At 38.5% G+C, this 20,936-nt stretch overlaps 1 protein-coding gene across 1 annotated transcript in view; it reads left to right on the top strand.

Moving 5' to 3' along the window:
• Positions 1-2,151: 2,151 nt before the first annotated feature.
• Positions 2,152-20,936, top strand: part of LOC121975981 (DUF21 domain-containing protein At4g14240-like) — a 36,648-nt gene continuing 17,863 nt past the window's right edge. The window contains exons 1-4 of the mRNA XM_042527933.1: positions 2,152-2,591; positions 6,207-6,283; positions 7,210-7,293; positions 7,371-7,484. Of these exons, the coding sequence (XP_042383867.1) occupies positions 2,330-2,591; positions 6,207-6,283; positions 7,210-7,293; positions 7,371-7,484 (537 nt within the window). The 5' untranslated portion in view covers positions 2,152-2,329. The remainder of the gene's footprint in view (positions 2,592-6,206; positions 6,284-7,209; positions 7,294-7,370; positions 7,485-20,936) is intronic.

The following is a 20,936-nucleotide window of genomic DNA, read 5'->3' as shown; positions in this document are numbered from 1 at the left end:
TAGTGTTATCCGTCCTACCCAGGTTCATCCATAGATAGCTTGAGATGATTGCTCATATGCGGTGCAAGGACTGAGCCTTGATGCCTTGACCCGTATGCAATCGGCCAGGGGCTATCGAGGGACTACGCTTGATCGAGAAGAAGAGAATGAGCTGTGCAGAACCAGCCAGGAATCATTTGAGATTGTGACCGAGGTATAAGCTTGCATGACCTGATCGGGGTTGAGCCGATCGAGGATTGCCTGGCATGCATGTGTGCCAAGACCATTTGTAGAGATTGAGCTTGGATAACCTGAGTAGTAGGTAGCTGGTCGGGAACTAGTTAAAATCTCAGCCTGTGGCTTAGGCCTGAGGATCCGAGTTGTTTATAATCGACTGGGAATTATACGGAGGGTGGAGCTCCCCCTTGATTATTGATTGTCACGTCCTCTTGACCATTTACTTTCTGGCATTGTCGGGCCCCTATTTATGCACCATATCAGGTATCTTAAGTAGATCCAAGCGCCTGGAGTACCTTATAAAAGACCCTTGGAACAACAACTTCAAAGAATCATTGTCTGCTCCTTCCAAGTGCTTCGTACTCATAAACGCTATTACGACACCAAAATGTCGCTCCAACAACCACACTTTACTTGATTTTTAATTATCAGTAAAAGCTGTATTTTACTTATTGTCTTTCATACTTAATTTTAAAAGGGGACGATAAACATGTTACCATCCCTCAACTTTTGTAAGGACGAGTCTTTTTCTTATTGTGAGAAAAAGATTAATAGGGAATTACCCATCGTAAGTGATCAACGATCGTGAGTTTTGAACTAGAAGCAGCTGGACTATGAATCAAGTAAAAACAAAACTATTTTTGTATGCTTGCTTTATGTCCGCTGCTATTTTTTAAATGAGTTTTTGAAGAACGGGAGTTAGCAAAACACGCTAATCACTTATTCTAGTGCTTTCTCGATCCTCTAAATTTTAATTATTTTCAATAATTTTTTTTAGCTGACAGTAAATATCTAACTTATGACGATTAATTTTGGGATGATCAATTCGATTCGATATAATTTTTTTATAAGCTATCAAGATAAATAAAGAAGTGCTCATAATGGATAGCTCATTATTCCAATGTTCTTATATCACTCATCTATTAAAAAAATTATTCATTAATTTTAAAATTTATCAAAAATAAGATTCAATCTTTATGTCTAAAAAAAAAAATTAAATACTCTGACACCGGAGCAATCTTTTTTATTTTTATCATTTACCATAATGATAGTAGCTATTTGATTTGAAATTAAAGGAACTTTAATGAGGATAATTAACAAGTCCTGTGATTTTCGTTAAGATGGAGCCCATTTTATTTTTATGAAAAAAAAAACAAAAATTAGCTTTTGCATGAAAGGTGTTAGACGAATTAATCCATAGTCAGACGAATCAATCCATATCATTTGATAGGATGGGACAAATAGATCCATTATTTTAGTGGATTAAAAAATCTTTAACTCAATCCAATCTAAAATAAATTATGGATTAAGTGAGTCAATCTATGGACTCATAAAAAAATTATTTTTTTAAAAAAAATTTACATATTTTTAACGTTTTATTTTAGAAAGTTTCACCAATAAAATGTATAAAAAAATAAATATTTTAAATATAAATAAATATAAATAAGTATTAATATTTGATAAAAAATATTATTTTTATTTTAAATTTATATAAAAAATGATATAAAATTTTGTTTATGTAAGTCTCACAACTCTAAACAGACTTTTTTTTTTTTAATCTTTTACAAAACTAACGGAATTTTTATCGAAATATTCCTAAAAATTATATTATTCTTGAATGCATTTCGATAAAGGGCCCGAATATTCAAATCAATGAGCCGGCAGATCTTTCTAAAATAAAAATATTTCTTATAAACCTTCAATTTAACGGCACATCGACGCTAGAATTTATCTCATCCGTTCAACCGCAAGGCTTCTCCCATCTCACCGTTCAAATTTCGGAGACTCGCGAAACGCCTTACTGGTCTCCGATAATCGCTGTCGCGCGGAAGACACGCACGCTCAAAAAGTCACCTTTTGATTAGTTGCCTCCAGTTATTTTTATTAACGCGGCTTTATTTTGTATATCGATATAAAAAAAGCCTGATTGGTGTCTCGTCGTGGTCGTGGTGTCTTTCCGTTCAGAAAAGTCTCCGGTCTTCCTTCCCGATCCGTATTTGGCGACGCCCAGTTCTTGTTGCCTCATCGCTGAGCCCTCGTCGCTGACCCTCGTCGCAGGCTGCTCCGGGGATCGGCGATCGAAAGGAGAGTGGGATCGCGAGGCAAGGCGACGATGCATGGGATTAATGCGGCGGTGGTAGCGAGGATGCTGACGGCGATAGCCACGCCGGCGGGGAATGATGGGGCTGTGCTGCTTAAGGGGGAAGACATCCCCTTCGGATCGTTTGCGTGGTATGCATACGCCGGGATTTCGTGCTTTCTCGTTCTATTTGCGGGGATCATGTCCGGACTTACTCTGGGGTTGATGTCGCTCGGACTCGTCGAGCTGGAGATCCTGCATCGCAGTGGGACTCCTGTCGAGAAGAAGCAAGCAGGTAGGCCTTTCGACGTGTTTAGAGAAGTTTTATTCCCTTTTATAGGATAACAAGAGAGTCTTACGGTTATTTGATTGATTTTTTCACTCAACTTTTTTATTTCTATACCAACAATTTATATCGCAAGGCGTTTTGATTTTGAACGAAATGGGAAGCGGATTGCCTACTAGATGAGTTGCTGAATGTACTTAAAACAGTATGAAATCTTTCAAATGTCACTTGAACTGATTAGATTGCAGTTAATGATGTTATATTTAATAATATGGATCGTCCTTGTAGTTGACATTCAAGTTGAAGATTTATGAACAAAGCTTTATGATCTTATGATCCTTATTGAACTATCTCCACCTCAAAGAAGTCTTCATATGCTTTGGAGTTGCTCCTAGCCCATCCACTCTACCTGATCTCGTTCATCAGATAGGAGGATTGAAGTTTACTTCCACTTCCTATTATGTTGTTTTGAGCTTCTTAGAAAGAAAAATAAAAGATTAAGAGGTAGGACAATTAGGTTAATTTGGCATGCTCACTTTGTACAATTGAAACTCCGCCTATGGCGAATAAATCTTGCCATGGCCAATCCCAAGCCCAGATAAAGAAAGAGGCTTGCTTTAGGTTGCCAACCAACCTAAAACATAGGTAAATGTTATGTATACATTCATCAAACTATTGCAATAATGCTAGATTATTCCTCAAAAACACGTTGTAAGGTTTGATTGCAATGTCTTGGCAATGATTGCTACATCTCCGTGAGAGCTTGGATGTAGTGTTAAATATACAAGAGTTCTCTCACCTTAGGTTGGATAAGAGCATATATTATAGGAATATCAATTGCCTTAAATTTAGAACATGGAATGTAGAAACTCTCACCGCAAAACAATTGAGATAGTAGATACGATGATTAGGATAAAAATTAATATTTTATATTTATAAGAGATAAAATGGGTAGAAGAGATGACAAAGATGATAGCATACTTAGGTAAGTTATGATACATAGGAAAGAGTAAAGCAAGAAATGGAATATGTATTGTTGTAAATCGTTCATTAAGGGATGAAGTAGTAGGAGTAGTTAGGAAAAGAGATATGATTATAAGTCTCAAGATAGTTGTAGCAAAAAAAAAAAAAAATTAATGTAATTAACATATATGTACATCAAGTAGCATTAGATGAAGACACTAAACCTAGGTTTCAGGAACACTTAAATGAGGTAGTACAAATTTTTTTGATAAATGAGATGATTTTACTAGAAGGTTGGCATGTAAGCGTAAGAAATGAGGAATATGATAGGGTGTACGTGGGTTATTGTTTTAGAATAAGAAATGAAGAAGGAACACTATATTGGATTTTACGATAACATGAAAAATTTGTAAAGATTGAAAGAAAACTTAACCATCCAACATAGGTTAGTGATATTTGATATGCACCTATAGTGTCAGTAGAAAGAAAACGTGCATGACTCCTATCATCAAGTAGTGGAAGTTAAAGGATAAGAAGTAAAATATCTTTAAAGAGAGGGTAGGACTCTAATATTAGGAGAAATACATAACGACTCAAATATGCCATGTGATAAGATGCCATCAAATTTAAAATCGGTGGTCAAGAGCGTATTCAGTGAGTCAAGAGGATGGGCACCACCAAATAAAGAATCTTAGTGGTGGAATGAGGAAGTAGAGGAGAAAGTAACGGAAACATGGACAATGTATAGACTTATAAGAACAAAGAAAAGCTAAAAAAGTCTGTAGTAGCCAAAAGCGGACAAGCAGTGAGTGAAGTAAAAAAAAAATGAAGCTTTCGAATGTTTATATCGACAGCTTGATACAAAATAAAGGAAAAAAAGATTTATAAAATAACTAAAGAGATAGAAAAACAAAGGATCTTACCAAATAAGATGCATTAACAATGAAAGCAATATTGTACTAGTGAAGGATGAAGAAATAAAGAAGTTATGGAAATTACATTTTCTTCAACTTTTAAATGAAAGTTTAGGCGACCAACTTAACTTAGAAAATTTAAGTAGGTAGTATATAAATTTAAATTTTTATCAATGAACTTATATTTTAGAAGTAGAAAAACCTTTAAAAGAGATGAAAAATGGAAAAAGCAGTTGGAACATATGATATTCCAATAGAGGTATGAAAATGCCTAGGGAAGCAGAGTATTGAATGACTTACGAATTTATTCAACTTGATATTGAAAATGAAGAAAATTCTTGATTAGTGAAGGGTAAGTACTCGGTCCCTTGTATAAAAATAAAAGAGACATAAAAATTATACGAATTATAGGAGCATTAAGTTAATGAGCCATATTATAAAATTTTAGAAAAGAGTGATAGAACAAAGATTAAGGAAGGAAATCAAGGTGATCGAAAATCAATTTGGATTTATGGTTGAAAGGTTAATGATAGAAGCTATACATTTTCTTAAACAAGTTATTGAAAAGTATTGGGAAATAAAGCAAGACTTATACATGATGTTCACCTAGAAAAAGCTTATGACAGAGTCCTTAGGAGTGGCTGAGCCAGGCTCTACCTTGACCTCCATTCTAACTCTTGTCGAGTTTTGTAGAGATTCATAGAGCTCATCCACCGCCAGATTAGCAGAACCCTTCAACCTCGAAGACACCGATGGTTCACACGTCCTCAATCTTAGACCAGAACTCATTGGATGTATTCAAGACAAGTTATCATAGTACATGTTGTTTGCATAAGACATTATTTTGATAGGAGTAAATGCTAAGCTCGAAACTTGGCAGGAAACACAATAAAAGATTTTAGGTTTAGCATAATGTTTACAAAATATATAAAATTTAAGTTTAGTAGTTGACGTAGTAAGTCAATTGTTAAGATAGGAGATGACGAGTTACTTGTAACCAAAAGCTTCAAGTATCAAAAATCATTTTTGCAAAAGGATAGAGGGGATGATAGAGATGTTTTACATATGATACAAATACAATGGTTCAAGTAAAGGAGGGTACCAAGTGTTGTTTGTGATCAGAAGATGTCTCTAAAATTTAAAAAGAAGTTTTACAAAACGACAATTAGACCTGTTATGTTATATGAAGCTGAATGTTGGGCTATGAAGCGAACACACGAGTAGAAGATGAGAGTTACAGAGATGAGAATGTTAAGGTGAATGTGCGGATGTATGAGAATGGATAGGATAAAAAATGAGAACATTAGAGAAAAAATTAGTTGTACCTATTGAGGAAAAACTTCGAGATACGTGTTTAAGATGATAGAGGATTTACTTAGATGATCAATAAATGCTCTAGTTAGGTGATGTGAGACCATGACAAATATATACATTAATCGAGCAAGAGGAAGGCTAAAGAAGGCTTGGTTAGCAATGATAAAATAGAATAAGATTCATTTAAATATATATGAGGATATAGTAGGGGATAACCCAATGACGTAGGAGGATCCATATAGTCGACCCCACTTAATGGTTTAAAAACTTGATTGTTGTTTTGTTGCTTACTATGCACAATTGAACATTATAGCAGATCATATGTTGATAGAAGTTATATTTTACTCTCATAATTACCAAAATTTGTGTTGAAGTACTGAATTTTATTCTTATTATCTGTATCTTGTGATTTTCTTTTGCACTTTCCTTGCAGCTACCATTCTTCCTGTTGTTCAAAAGCAACATCAGCTTCTTGTAACTTTGCTTTTGTGTAATGCTGTTGCTATGGAGGTGTGCATTTAACTTTTTTTCTGTCCAAATAATGAATTTGTTCTAAATTCCTCAAATTTCTTAAGTGCCTTAGCTGCAGTTATTATGGTATGAAAGTCAGAAATTCTTATTGCATTAAGTACCTGCAAAAAACTGTAGCACTTATGTTGGATCCTGACAGAAAGGCGTCTTTATGATTTTCAATAGCAAGGATTTTATCTTCAGAAGTTTGTAGATCATTGCCATCACTTATATCCCGATTTAAGAATTAGCTTGTAAGCTGATTATTCTCATCATGTATTTTGATGTTTCAGCTGACACATTATATTTTTTGGATTCTTTTTGATAATTTGTTGTCTTGATCTCTTTTTAAAGAAACAAGGTATTTATAAGGACTTAAAATAGTGATACAACCTTAAGCAGCAATCAAGCACTCATAAATATGTTATATTTTGGTTTTAGGCTTGGCTTGAATTGCTAACTCTTGAAGTGGTGTGCAAAGATATACCACTGCACCTTTGTCAGAATTTTTTTTTTCCAATAATAATCATATTTTAACTTTCAGGAACCTTAGTCTCCTGAAGATTACCATAAAAAATTAGCTCTAGAATTGTTACGCCAAGGACTTCTCTTCAACAATTTGACACTTCCACTAAGTTTACTACTAGATTCACCACGGTGGAGATATTCTCCTTTATGCTCATGAAAGTTGACAATCAGAATTTCATGCATTTTATGTAATGGCTCCAGTCATTAAATTAATGTCATGATGATTAATTGTTACTATGTTTGAAGAAAAGGAAGGGGTGATCCACCAATACATGTCTGCAAATTATCTTTCTAACATATTCTATAATTTTGTAGTTTAGCATTTCACTTACTTGATTTTATCTTTTTATACTTGATTCTTTAAAATGATACTACAATTACTGACTCATTTGCTGCAGGCTCTTCCTCTCTACCTGGACAGGATATTCAATCCATATGTTGCTATTGTGTTATCTGTGACCTTTGTGCTGGCTTTTGGTGAGGTAATCATGTGTTACTTTTGATTGATTATAGGTTGGTTGTTCTCTGTTTAGAACTTATCATGTTGTATTTAATCCAGGTTATTCCTCAAGCCATATGCACCAGATACGGGTTGGCAGTGGGAGCAAACTTGGTCTGGCTAGTGCGCATATTAATGATCATCTGCTACCCAATAGCTTATCCTGTTGGCAAGGTAATTCTTTGTTATGCAAATTGTAATTTATGCCAGCTAATAATTTATAGTAGTCATCACAACAAGTAACAACTTAATATGATGGTGCAAGTAATACACTTCAATTATGCACCTTTTAAACTACATTCCTTTTTTTGTTTTTAGAAATTCTTTTGATTGTTAAGTCATAAGTGATTGATTAGCTCGTGTTAAGCATCTTCTTCATAGTCAATTTTCTCCCAGTGCTAATTTCAAATTTTTTCTGGAAAAATCTCCCACTAGCATGAGGTTTCCAATGCAACTTTGTGTCTTGAATGCTGGCCATGCACATTGCAAAGGAGCCATGCAATTATGATGCCATTCTGACCATCAAATATATGCTGATGTATATTATACATCTCTTTGTGCATCAAGATCTCAGAATGTTTTCCTATTGCCTTAACTTGGGTTAGGATATGCCATTTCAATTTAGTCAGTTAGTGTTGGTATCTTTATAAATTATCTAAAAGGATCAAATCCTGCAGTAAATGAAACTAACTTTAGAGTTTTACTGCACGAGCATTCGACATAGGCATGGATATAAACATCAAACACAGCTGCTTTTAAATATTTTTATATAGAATAACAGGGGCATCTGGTCTCCATTCAGAGTGTCGTCCAAGTGTCAGTGTCTGACATAGGTACAGTGGGGTAGATGAAGTTTTCAAATATTGGAGCTAAGCTTGTCCAGGGATTTCTCACTATTTTTATTGTAAAATTCATATGCATGCTTGTCAACCAATTGTCTGAAAATGAAGCTAACTTGAGAATTATAAATGAGAATTTCTGAAAATGTTTTTCTCTCCCAATTCAGCAAGAGGATTACAATATATAAACATCAAGAATGATCAAATCTCTTAATCCTAGGGTCTAATATAGGAAGAGATACAACCATAATTACAGCTTATCAAATCCCTTAATTCGAGAGTCTAATATAGGAAGAAATACAACAATAATTACAATGGATATATACAACAATAATGAAAATCTTAGAGAGGTAATCAAGGATATACAATAAGTTTATTAGCATCAATATGTTGTTGCCTTTTCAGAGCTTTCATAAAGACATCAGCTATTTGAAGATTAGTAGCAAGATGAGGAAGAGTGATAACACCTCGAGTAAAGACCTCCCTAATATAATGAAGTCTACCTCTATGTGCTTTGTGTGTTCATGATATACTGAATTTGCAGCTATTTGAATGACACTTGTATTATCACCATGAAATGGAGTAGGATGAGGTGGAGGACATCCAAGTTCGGAGAGAAGGTCACATAACCATACAATTTTAAAACAAGCTACAAACATGGCTCGATACTTAGCCTCCGTGGAAGATTTAGAGACAATCTAGCTTCTTATATTTCCAAGAAATCAACGCATCTCCAAGAAAAATACACCAACCTATTGTAGACTTCCTAGTATTCAGGCAACTAGCTCAATCTGCATCACTATATACAATCAAATGAAGAGTAGATTTTGTAGGAAAAAACAACCCATGAGTAGATGACCCAATTAAGTATTGAACAATGCGACGAACTGCAACAAAATCAAGATGTCTAGGTGATTGCATAAATTTGCTAACTATATGGACAACATATGAGATATCGAGCCTTGTGATTGTTCGATAGATAAGACTACCAACAATTTGCCTATATAAATAGGGAACAAGCAAAAGCTCACCTTCATCTTTTCGGTATTTCACATTCACCTCCATTGTCGTATTAACAATAATAGCATCCTTTAAACCAGCTAGCTCAATGAGATCTTGGATATATTTATGTTGATTCAAGAACAAACCATGATCTCGAGAGTAAACTTCCGCCCTCCCAAAAAAAATACGTGAGATGCCCAAGATCTTTCATTTTAAATGTACTATGCAATACATTTTGAAGCTTAGTCATCAACCCATTATCATTACCGTTCATGATAATATCAGTGGAGATAGGATCAGATGCCGAAGATATGGAAGAACCTCAGTGAGACTTGTAGGAGGATCAGATGCAGGAGTGCGTTTATGATAAACATAACCAGGTTTAAACCTCAAGAAAATGTGGTAAGACCGATAAAACTAAATCAAATTGATGAGTTTGATGGGCATGAGGTTCATAGCAAAGAAATCCTTTTGGGATTTCAACATATTCTAAGAAAGCATGCTTGACAGCTTGAGCAGTAAGTTTATTTCTTTTATACAATGGAAAGGGAAGTGTTTTGCTTTTACCAAATTTGCAAGAGGCATAATCAACAAAATCATTATTAAAAGAACTCGAATTTTTATTTCCAAGTAAACCAGTTTTAAGCAAGATTCGAAGTACATCAGAATTAGGGAGTCCTAAATGTCTATGCCACACCTGATTATCACATTGAACGACATAACAAGCAACATAGTTTTGTTGGTTCCGGTGGAATGGCTAGAGAGGGGTCAATAGTCTGCAAATTGAAATTACAACTTCTCTTGCTTTCTATATAGCAAGGACACACTATAAGTTAGATAAAAATAATATAAAAGAAAGTAGGGACTCCGGGTTTACTTAGTTTACAATCAGGGAGGTTGCTAATCCAAGACAGCGCACTAAGAAAACTTCTTCGACAGAAGTCGGAGGCAGAGAAGTAGACCTGACCACGGTTCGGAACCGACGGTTCGACGGTTCGGAACCGACGGTTCGACGGTTCGGAACCGCCGGTTCGACGGTTCCAGGCAGGTCGACCCTTAACCTTAACCATCCAAGACGGTTACGGTTCACGGTTCAGAACCGCCGGTTCAAGATTAATATGTTAAAAAAAAATAAAAATTAAAAATTAAACATTAAACATTAAAAATTAGAAATTAAAATTTATTGAAAAAAAGACTTGCACTTATTTAAGTTGCCTACGTATCCCTTTACAAATCCCATGTAGTTCTTTTACATTTTTATCCTTTTACATTTTCATTCACTTCCATTTCCTGTTCCTGTCGTATTTGTTCCTTCAGTATCAAAATCTTCAACTTCGTCATCTGAAAGTTGCATTCCTTGGATTCTTTTCTTCACTCTGGTCCAATCGTCTAGTAATGCTTGGGCTTCCAATGAGTCGGGAGACAAAGTTGATCGTCGTTCATCTAATATGTTGCCGCTGGCACTGACAACAATAGACACTGGACAAGCTAAAATTTCTTTAATGATCACGGAGAGAACGGAAAAGCTTTGAGCCTTCGTGACCATCACTTTAAGATATCGAAGTTTTCATTATCCGCTTCACTAAATCAAAAGAAATCGTAAAATAATTCTCAAGTTCCTGTGTGGAACTTAGGATCATTTTGCTCGTTCTTTTAATAAGAGTTATGCTTTTGTAAGTTTTAAATTACTACTAGTAGTTTGTTGAATTTCATAAATATTAATTTGTGTTCCATATTTTAGATAATATTGATTATAAATATCATATAAATAAATTCTAACATTATATATAATATTAAGTGGATCAGGAGAAAAAGAATCTTTAATTAGAATTAAAGCGTCATAATATAAAGTTAACATTTCTTGTAAAACTTTTAATTTAAATCTAGGATCTAAAGCAAATGCAATTAAATAAATTTCAGGAATTAAATAAAATATTTTTCCCATTTAGTTTTCATAATTAATATGCAAGAATATAAAGATTTATTATTAATATCTTCATTTAAAACTAATATTATATTAGAAATTTTTTTAAAATTAATTGAGCAATGGAATAATAAACATCAAAAAATTATTCGGTTGCATCATTGAATATTTTTAAAATTTCACAAATACTGCTATAAATATTTCATTATTCTAAAAATAAATATATATTAGTATTAATATATTGTGTAAAAAATGAACATAATACTTTTTTATATAAAAATGAATCTTGTAATAATTGATATGTTGAATTCTAACGTGTTGGTACATCACGTGGAAATTTTTAGGTCTCATTCCATTAATTTTACAAAACCTACCCTATTGTTTCATTATAGATGGATGCAATCATAAGCAAGAAATTGTAATTTTAATTGATTTAATATAATTTTCTAAAATTTTTAATTCATTTTGAATACATAAATTTAAAACGTTATATGAAAAAATAAACTACCAATAATATTCGACAAACAAATTTTAGATCATCTATACAAGTAGAATTAGAACTAGCATTATCTAATGATATTGAAAATATTTTATGAGTTAAACCATATTCTTCTAAAATTAAATATAATAATTGTGCGATGTATTGAACATTATGTGATTCATCAAATACTCCATGGAAGCGTTTTATTGGGGATAATCTTTGATTACCAAGATTATCGATCAAAAGTCATTAACGAAAACCTTGTTTGGTTTAGGCAATTGACGATTCCAAATATCTGAACATAAAGAAACTTTATTATCTAATTTACTAAATTCATCAATTAAATTCTTTTTTCCTTGTTTTACTAATTTTTTAATTATACGAGTAAGTGTAGTCCTAGAACACGTTTAGCACATGGATTAAGAGATTCTTTACAAAAATCTTCAAATATGCATTTAGATCCAAAACTAAAAGAAAGATGTTCTACAAACAAATTTAGCTAATGATTCTCTTAATTTATTATCCGAATATAAAATAAACCGAATCGGTACTACCGCTAGTTGAAGAAAATCTTGATAATTGTGTTTAAGAACCCGAGTCCATATTCCGGGTGCTTCGCTTCTATACGCCGTTTCAACAACCCATACCACGGCTTGAATTTAGGAAGCAGTGCTTACATTTGCACGATTTCTCCGACTCAAGAGTGACCTTCTCAAATGTTTAGTGAAAATAAGACTTTAGAGGAGGAAGTTCTCGAACCTTAAGTAATCAGACTTCCTTGTGTTTGGACGGATTCGAAGATGCCGATCTCATCACCGTGGATGAATGTCAGTCCTCCTCCCGCGGATTCATTATTTGCTTTCCCTTCCGAGCTCGAGATGATGCACCTCCGCGGCCTCCTTCCATTGTAATTGAAAATTGAAAACGAAAGCGTGTAGAGATTAGAGAATACGAAAATGAGATTAAGAGTAGAGAAGATGTGTGTGAAAAATGATGAAATGAGCTCTCTATTTATAGAGTTTTGATAGTAACGGACACTAAATCATAGTCATTGATAAAAAAACTGTCAAATGATCCTAACTGTTGAAAAAAAATACCCAAAAAACCCTCCCAACGGCTACGAACCGCCAGTTAACCGGCGGTTCCAACGGCTATGAACAGCCGATTAATCGGCGGTTTAAGCCGTTTTAAAAAATAAATAAATAAAATTTTGCGGCTGAACCGCTGGTTCAACCCGCCGGTTAACCGGCGGTTCGTCGGCTTTACAACCAATGAACCGGAACCGGAACCGGCCCGGCAACTTGCCGGGCCGGTTCTGGTTCGACCCGGCGAACCGGGTCAACGGGCAACCGCCCCGTTGACCTGGTTACGGGCCCGGGCCGGGTCCGGGCCAGACCCGGCCCGGGGTCGGGTCTACAGAGAAGCCCTTTACAATAGTTGGAAGCTCAAAATGAAATATAAAATTGAATACAGAGTGTGTTACTTCACAACTAGCTTTAGGGCTCCATTTATAGTCTATTGGTCAAAAGTGACGATTGTTGACGTGACACTTCGGAGGCGCCTCGAATGCTTGGAGGCGCCTCCAACCAGATAAACTTTATCCTTATCACTACCAACGTTCAACTGTTCTGGCATGCTGGAGGCGCCTCGGTTCATCGGAGGTGCTTTGATTCTGCTAAGCTGAATTCCGCGACTTAACTCTTCGACAACGACTCAAGCTCTTCGGAGGTGCTTCGGTTCATCAAAGGCTTCTCAAGTCCCACACGTAGCAACAACTTCTCCGGGCATTCGAGGCGCCTCAAGTCTTTAAGTCATCAATGTTCAATCGGAGGCACTCAACTCTTAAATTGACCATTTTCTGACTTCTTTTGCTTGGGTGATGGTCCGGCCATCTAAAGTTGAGCTCACCCGAATCTAACTTCAGCCTTCTGTCGAGCAGACTTTCTCCCAGAATCTTGTCCTTCAGATGCACTGCGCGCGTCTTCTCGCTTCACCAATTTACTCTTCTGCATCTTCTCGTCTCTCGGATGCATCGAGCTCATCAACTCCCTTCCCGTGCCATCCTTCTCGTTCGCTGCATCTTTCACTCGACTTCTTGTGTTCCTAACTTCCTACACACTTAGACACAAATTATCAAACTCACAGGACCTAACTTAACTCATTGATCAATTTCAAAACTAATCCAGGGTACTTATAATCTCTTCCTTTTTGATGTGCATCAACCCGAGTTAAACTTAGGATAAACAAACAAGAAATTGTATATAGAAAATAATTATACAATTATAACATAAATATTTTGCAATTAAGTCCTCCCTCTAATTTAACACTACTCTTCCCCTTTGATCACATCAAAAAATATGAAAAAAATAAAAAGTGGGAGAGAAAAATTTGAAAAATTTTCTAAGGGTTATACATATGTGATGCAAGTATGTGTATTTTTACCACAATTATTTTGCAAATAAACTAATTTTTAAGAATTATACTTTAAATTTTCCAAATGAAGCCTACAAAATATTTTGAATTGGTCAAAAATTCTAAAATTTGTTGTTAATGTCAAACATAATCAATCTAATCATAGAAAAAATTTCTACAAGAAAATTATTTTTCTTATAGCCAAAACAGATATCGTTATACAGAAATAGTTATTTTTGAAATTAAATGCTTAGAAATATGTTTTACGTCAAAACGACTTACAACTTTTTTTGAATATTGAAAATATAATTGTTACATGTAGAAAAATCAAATTTTTTAAAAATCAATCCTCGAAAATTTTTTATTTTAAAAATTTGATTTTTGTTAAAAAGAATCATAAAAAATTATGGAAAAATTTTGATTTTTTTTTTTTGCTAACAGATAACATGTTTTTTTATCTCATAAAAATTTAAAACAGAAAAAATTGAATAGAAAGTTTAGGAAAAATAATTTTGCCAATAATGTTAATAGTTTAAACAAATTAGTTTCTAGCAATTAAATTTCGGGCAACTCTAATAAAAATCTAATAAGTCAAAATAGATTTTGAAACCCAAGATAAATTTTCTTGCCAAAATAAAATCTAGCAATTATTTTCTTAAACTTTTAAAATCTAGCAATTATTTTTCTGGCCGGGTACTTCTGACCCACATTGCAAGACGACGCCGCTCGTACGGTGGCAATTTGCTTGTCTTGCCAAAAGTACCAGAACATCCCACACCGACTTACTGAAGAGTTAAAAACATTCGCCATGTCCTGTCTGTTCGACCAGTAGGGCATGGACATTGTTGGACCATTTTCTATGACGATCGAGCAACGGAGATTTCTATTCGTTGCGGTAGATTATTTTTTAAAATGGGTGTTGACCGCGCCGCTCGCCAAGATAACGGAGCACAAGGTTATCAAGTTTATATGGCAAAACATCATGTGTCGGTTCGGCATCCCTCGCAAGTTCGTCTCGGATAACAGAAGACAATTCGCAGGGTGGAAGCTCAGGGAATGGTGCACGGGTTATGACATCTTGCAGGCCTTCACGTCAGTGGCCTACCTCTAAAGTAACAGCTAGGCGGAAGTCATCAACAGAGAGATCCTCAGAGGGTTGCGGACTCGGCTTGACCGTACCGGGGGCAGTTGGGTGGACGAGCTCCCGAGCGTATTGTGGGCTTATCGTACCACACCAAGAGAGGCGACCGACATAACCCCGTTCCATTTGGTGTACGGGGGTGAAGCCGTGGTTCCGGTAGAAGTTGGAGTAGAGTTCGACCGGGTGTAACTCTACGACGATGGGAATGCCTATTGGAGGCTCATGGATCTCGACTTGGTGGACGAAGTACGAGATAAGACCGTCGTCCGGCTCATGGCTTACCGACAGCGCATGAAGCAAAGCTACAATCGGAGGGTGATCTCGAGGTCATTTCAGGTCGGTGACCTTGTATGGAAGAGAGCGAAGTCGGTCCACGACGTCACCAAACTAGAAGTCCCATGTGAAGGATTGTATAAGGTCACTCAGAAGCTTCATTCGGGAGCTTATTATTTACAAGATGAGAATGGGAGAGATCTCGAGTGACCTTGGAGCGCAAACCATCTCCAACCCTATAGGGCTAGGTGAGTGGTGCGTGGTTAAATTCAGATACACTTGTATAGACGTATATTATGTAATTACAGGGGAACGATAAATAAAAACCCCAAGTGTCTCTGACTTTTGTGCCGATCGGTCAAGTTAAAAGCCGAAGGACGGCTATAAACCCAAGAGTCTACACTAAGTCAAAAGTCGAGCGACGACTATAAACCCAAGAGTCGACGAAATCAACAGTCGAGCGGGGACTATAAACCCAATAGTCAACGAAATCAAAGGTCGAGTGGCGGCTATATACCTAAGTCTACGCTAAGTTAAAAGTTGAGTGATGACTATAAACCCAAGAGTCGATGAAATCAACAGCCGAGCGAAGGCTATAAACCCGAGAGTCTACGCTAACTAAAGTCGAGCGACGAGTGTAAATCCAAGAGTCGACGAAATCAACAGTCAAGCGGTGACTATAAACCCGAGAATTGATGAATCAATAGCCAAGCGGTGGCTATAAACTCGAGAGTCTGCGCCAACTAAAGTCGAATGACGACTATAAACTCGAGAGTCGACGAATCAACAGCCGAGCGACGGCTAAACTTGAGAAGAAAGTTATAGGAGAGTCGAGCGGCGCCTGTAAACCCCGGTTCAACTTAGAAGAACGGAAGCGCAAGGATTCACACTTTGAAGGTTTTCGCAAGTGTTATCGGACAATCTTATGGCGCCGAGCGGCGATGCACGGAAGGACACTTGGAATATTTAACAATGTGCCCTATGACAAAAGCTAGGAAACCGCCGAATGGACGCACATTCATTGATACTTAGAAATTTTTACAAACTGTCAGGAGAAGTACAAGAGGTAACCTAAAAACTAAAAAGAAGATTAGTTGAGGTAGTCAAGCACGTTGTTCGGCAGCAACTCGGTGAGCTTCTCCTTGTTTATAATCTTGTTTGTCAACACTGGAGAAAGATAGCCGCCGTCCTTCAGTTGTTGGAGAGTCCCATCAATGCCATAATCGAAGAGGCGAAGAGCCCTATCGGTGAGATTGTCATTGAAAGGGTCAGAACGAAGATAGTTGCGCTTGAAAACTTTAAATTGTTCGGGCTCTTCCTCTTGGTACGACTTGAAGGCCGCTTAAGATTGCCTTCAATTCAATTTTCAACGAATCTAGTTCGACATCTTTGCGTCAAGCTGGAGATTCGTAGCGCGCTTGCTCGGCAGATCGGCTATCCTGTTCGGTTGCCAAAGCGGCCTCCGCCTCCTTGAGATTCTGGGTCAAAACTCGAGCCTTTTTATTTTTGATGTCTAAGTCTTCGATGGCTCGGAGCTTTTTGGCATTGACGGAATTGATCTTAGATTCAAAGCTGTTAGCCTGCTTGGTGAGCCGCTCAATTTGTAGGGCCTGATCATTATTCTTGCTCCTCTCTACATTGTGCGCTTGCTTGAAGCCCATTAGCTGCTCAGAGCTCCTTTCCAGGTCGACCTTCAATCAAAATGAGCCTGGGAGGCCTCTAATGGTCCGCTCGAAGCGCGCAGCTGCTGTAGCTCATGCTCTAAGAAGGCCAACCTCTAGCACATGGCTAGACTTTCAACCCAGAACTGCAATAAAAATAGGTTAATGATTGTCAATCGGGAAATACACAAGTAAAGATAACGATAATATAATACCTCAGTGGACTTCTGAGTATATCCGTCCGCGAGTTCTCTAGAAGGAATGGTCTCCACGCTGGCCCGTGCATCATCCTAGACTTGTGCCAATGGTCCTTGAATTCTAATTTGGTGTTCGGGGGAGCGCGGCTCGGCGTTGTCGGGATGACGCCACTCGTTCGTTGGTAGGTGAATGATGGTCATTATGTGTCTCCGGCCGCTCGGACCTGATGGCTCGGAGGTGGCCTGTCCTGTGGACTTAGGCATGGGGGAAGAGCGGATAATGGACATGTGGGCGGCTGGCAAGGACGACTGAGGTGGAATGAACACGACGGGCGGCGTACATAAGGGCCCATGTGGCAACGTGGAGAGAGAGGGTGTCCGGTCGGATGAAAGGGGAGTGGTAACAGCGGCCACCTTTCGCTCGGGAAAGGTGAGAGATGGAGTCTGGCCCCGCTTGGAAGGCAGACGTGAGGCAATGGGAGCAGAGGTTTGTAGTGCAGTGGTAGCCGAACGGGATGAGGCTTCCCCTTGGTGCCTCTTGCGTCGTTGGATCAATGGCTTACTCGAGGTGGCAGACTCCGAGGGTGCCGCGATCGGCGCCATTAATGGCCGCTCGGGATGGAGTTCGGCTGTGGTTGTTGCGGCATTGCTAGCCGACGCGTGGCTTACTCTTGCCTCCCTGGCCGCCGCGTGGCTTCCTCCTGCTTCGCCGGTCGGATCGGTTGACCGACAGTAGGCTACGACTTTCTAGCTCAGCAATGCCTTGGGCGTTAATTGCCGCGTCGGCGAGTTTGCTTTTGTCGTTCAGCCATGCCCTCAACATGATTTGAGCTGCAAGAAAGGAGGAGAAAACAGTTAGATTTAAGATGGGGAGAAGAAAGAGCATACCTAGGGTGAGGGGCAGCCGCGTTCGGATCAGGCTCAATCTGAACACATAAGACACTCTCCAATAGCAGTCGATGTATGTGGTACTTCTGGCCGGCTAGACTCGAGGCTGCTTGGAGGTAGTCCGATCGGTCTCAATATCTTCCAAGCGATGGAGACTTCATCACTTTCATCTGCCACCCGGTCGGAAAGTCAGGCCGAGCGAGAAAACGAACAAAAAAATAATGCTCCTTCCAGTGCTTATTGGAGGACGATATTTTATCAAAGAAGACTACACCCACTCGAGTTTGAAAGAGAAAGGTCCCGGCTCGAACAACTTAGGATAGTAAAAATAATGAAACACCCTAGGTACTAATGGGATTGTTGGATCGTGAAAACGCTAGAGGGATGGGGGGGGGGGATGAATAGTGTTCGTTGAAAATCGTTATCGAGTAAGCAGCAGAAAGTAATATGAAAGCAACACCAGAAAAACACAAGCGGTTTTTACTTGGTTCGGAGCCTTCGGCGACTCCTACTCCAAGGCCCAGGTCCTGCGGACCTATCGATGGGCAATCCACTAAAAATCTCTTCCGGTACCCCAGAAGAGAGAATCGAGTACAAGAGACTTAGGTTAAGTGTAACATACTGCACTTGTCCTTTTGTAGAAATTAAATACAGAAAATAAACGTTACCAACACTTTTAGAAATCATAATGGAGCACTTCGTGTTGATGTCTGTCTGCCGGGCGCAATCGGAACTCCTAGGAGCAGTCGTCGGACTCAACAGCTTCAGTGTAGAGTAGCAGCAGTAACCGGAAGCAGTCGGAAGCTTGAATGTACGCGTAGTAGCTCGAATATTCTTGATGATCCAATGCCTCCTTGAAACTGCCTTATAAATGGTTTAGAAGGCGCCTTCCAAGGGCTTTGAAGGCGTCTCCAATGGGATAGAATCTATCCCGAAGTGATCGGTGCTTATCTGCGAACCAGTCAATTTTTATCCATGGAAGGCGCCTTCCATAGCCATGGAAGGCACCTTCTATGAACAGTACCGAGGCGCCTTCCATAGCCATGGAAGGCGCCTTCGGGTACTGTTCACCCGAAGGCAACTTTGCTTCTTTGCTTTCTTTCTTGCCCTGCAACAAATATGCTAGTCCAAAATACCCTACAAGACAAGTGTTAGCACAATATAAAAAATAGAGTAATTAGTTCCTGTCCTCCCAGTACCATGAACTAGTCAAGGTCTCAGTCTAGGAATCCCAAATGGTCCTAAACTGGATCGACATCTACTGTCCGTCAACTGGGACGCGTTCTCACAATCACTCTCCTCCAGTGACTTACCTTCACTCACCTTTTACCAGACATCCGGTCATCCCGTCGACCAGTCTGGACTTCATGCCAGCTATCCGGTCAACCCGTCGACCTAGCTGGACTTCGTGCCAGCTATTCGGTCGGCCCATCGACTTAGCTAGGCTTCGTGCCAGATATCCGGTCAGCCCGTCGACCTATCTAGATTTCGTGCCAGCTATCCGGTCGGTCCGTCGACCTAGCTGGATTTCTCCTACACACTCAGTCAAAGTGTTAGATCACAACTAAACTAACTTAACCTACTTTGTCATTTAGTAAAATTTGAGTTATACCGTTAGTGCTAACCGCACCATTAGGGATGTCGTGCAGACAAAATAATACAGCCACCTTGCACAGCAACCTAAAGGAATTGAGCACTAGTTGGTGCAAGGAAATGTGGAAATATCTATATACGCCTGAGAAGAAGAGGTGAACAGGAAAGCGCAGGCCGGCGCAAAACTGATCCTTGAAAAAGGGCAAAAGACCATCAGAGGTAAATGAGGTCGGTCGTATGCAGAGGGAATGACGATTTGATAATCAGAGAGAAAACGATAGGTAAGTTTCATCTGATCGATCTCATCCTTGTTAAACTTAGACCCAGTATAGGTGTACCACAGTCCGGGGATGGACTCAGGTGGCTAAGGAGACGAGGCCATAGAAATCGAGAAGGAAGAAAATCGAGGACTCGACGAGAGAAAGAAAGAAAGGGCTTATTGAGAAATGTCGCCGACAATGACGAGGAGGAGGAGAGGCGTCAAAGAGCTTGCGCAAGAGAGAAAATGTGATGAAGTAGGAAGACGACGACGAGTAAGGGCTTATAAATACCGCGGACGATCGCTCCGATCGAGGGTTACAGAAAACAGAACCAAGATCTGGCTGTTGAATTCGAAACGACACTTATCACATCAACCTCGGATATCCGCCAGTCACATCAAGCATGCGGCGGTATAAAAGTGGGACACGTGACGCCTGGCAACGGGGGTGCATTAATGAGGTTAAATTAAAAGGCATGGGTGATGTGCTCAGCAATAATGACCAGAGATTTGTACAATCTTCCAAAAATGAGGATGACGTCAACAACCAATAAAAGGCACTCGTCCGAGGAAGCGACGAGAAGTGGAAAAATTCTTAAGTGTTGTCACCAAGTATCTCGACCGGCAAGATCCCTGATTGAGAAGTGGTCAAGCGGAGACATTGTTAACACTCATGATAGCCGAGCGGCGGCTTTAAACCCAGGGGAGAAAGTTGCTTCAACGTCTACCATAGCTGAGCGGCGGCTCTAAACTCAGGTTGGCAATTGATAGCCAAGCAGCGACTCTAAACTCATGACAGCAAGTGGTAGCCGAGCGACGACTCTGAAGCCTAGAATATCCGATCAACCATGAAGGTCACCGGAGACATTGCTTGCCCAGTTGTCGGACTTACAACCTCCTTTGACTAGACTTGAGGGGAAGATGCGATGGTAAAAGGTGCCTATCAAGTATAAGTC

The sequence above is a fragment of the Zingiber officinale genome, chromosome 4B (genome assembly GCF_018446385.1).
Source record: "Zingiber officinale cultivar Zhangliang chromosome 4B, Zo_v1.1, whole genome shotgun sequence".
NCBI classification, from domain to species: Eukaryota; Viridiplantae; Streptophyta; class Magnoliopsida; order Zingiberales; family Zingiberaceae; genus Zingiber; species Zingiber officinale.
This window is presented reverse-complemented; position numbering and strand designations above follow the sequence as displayed.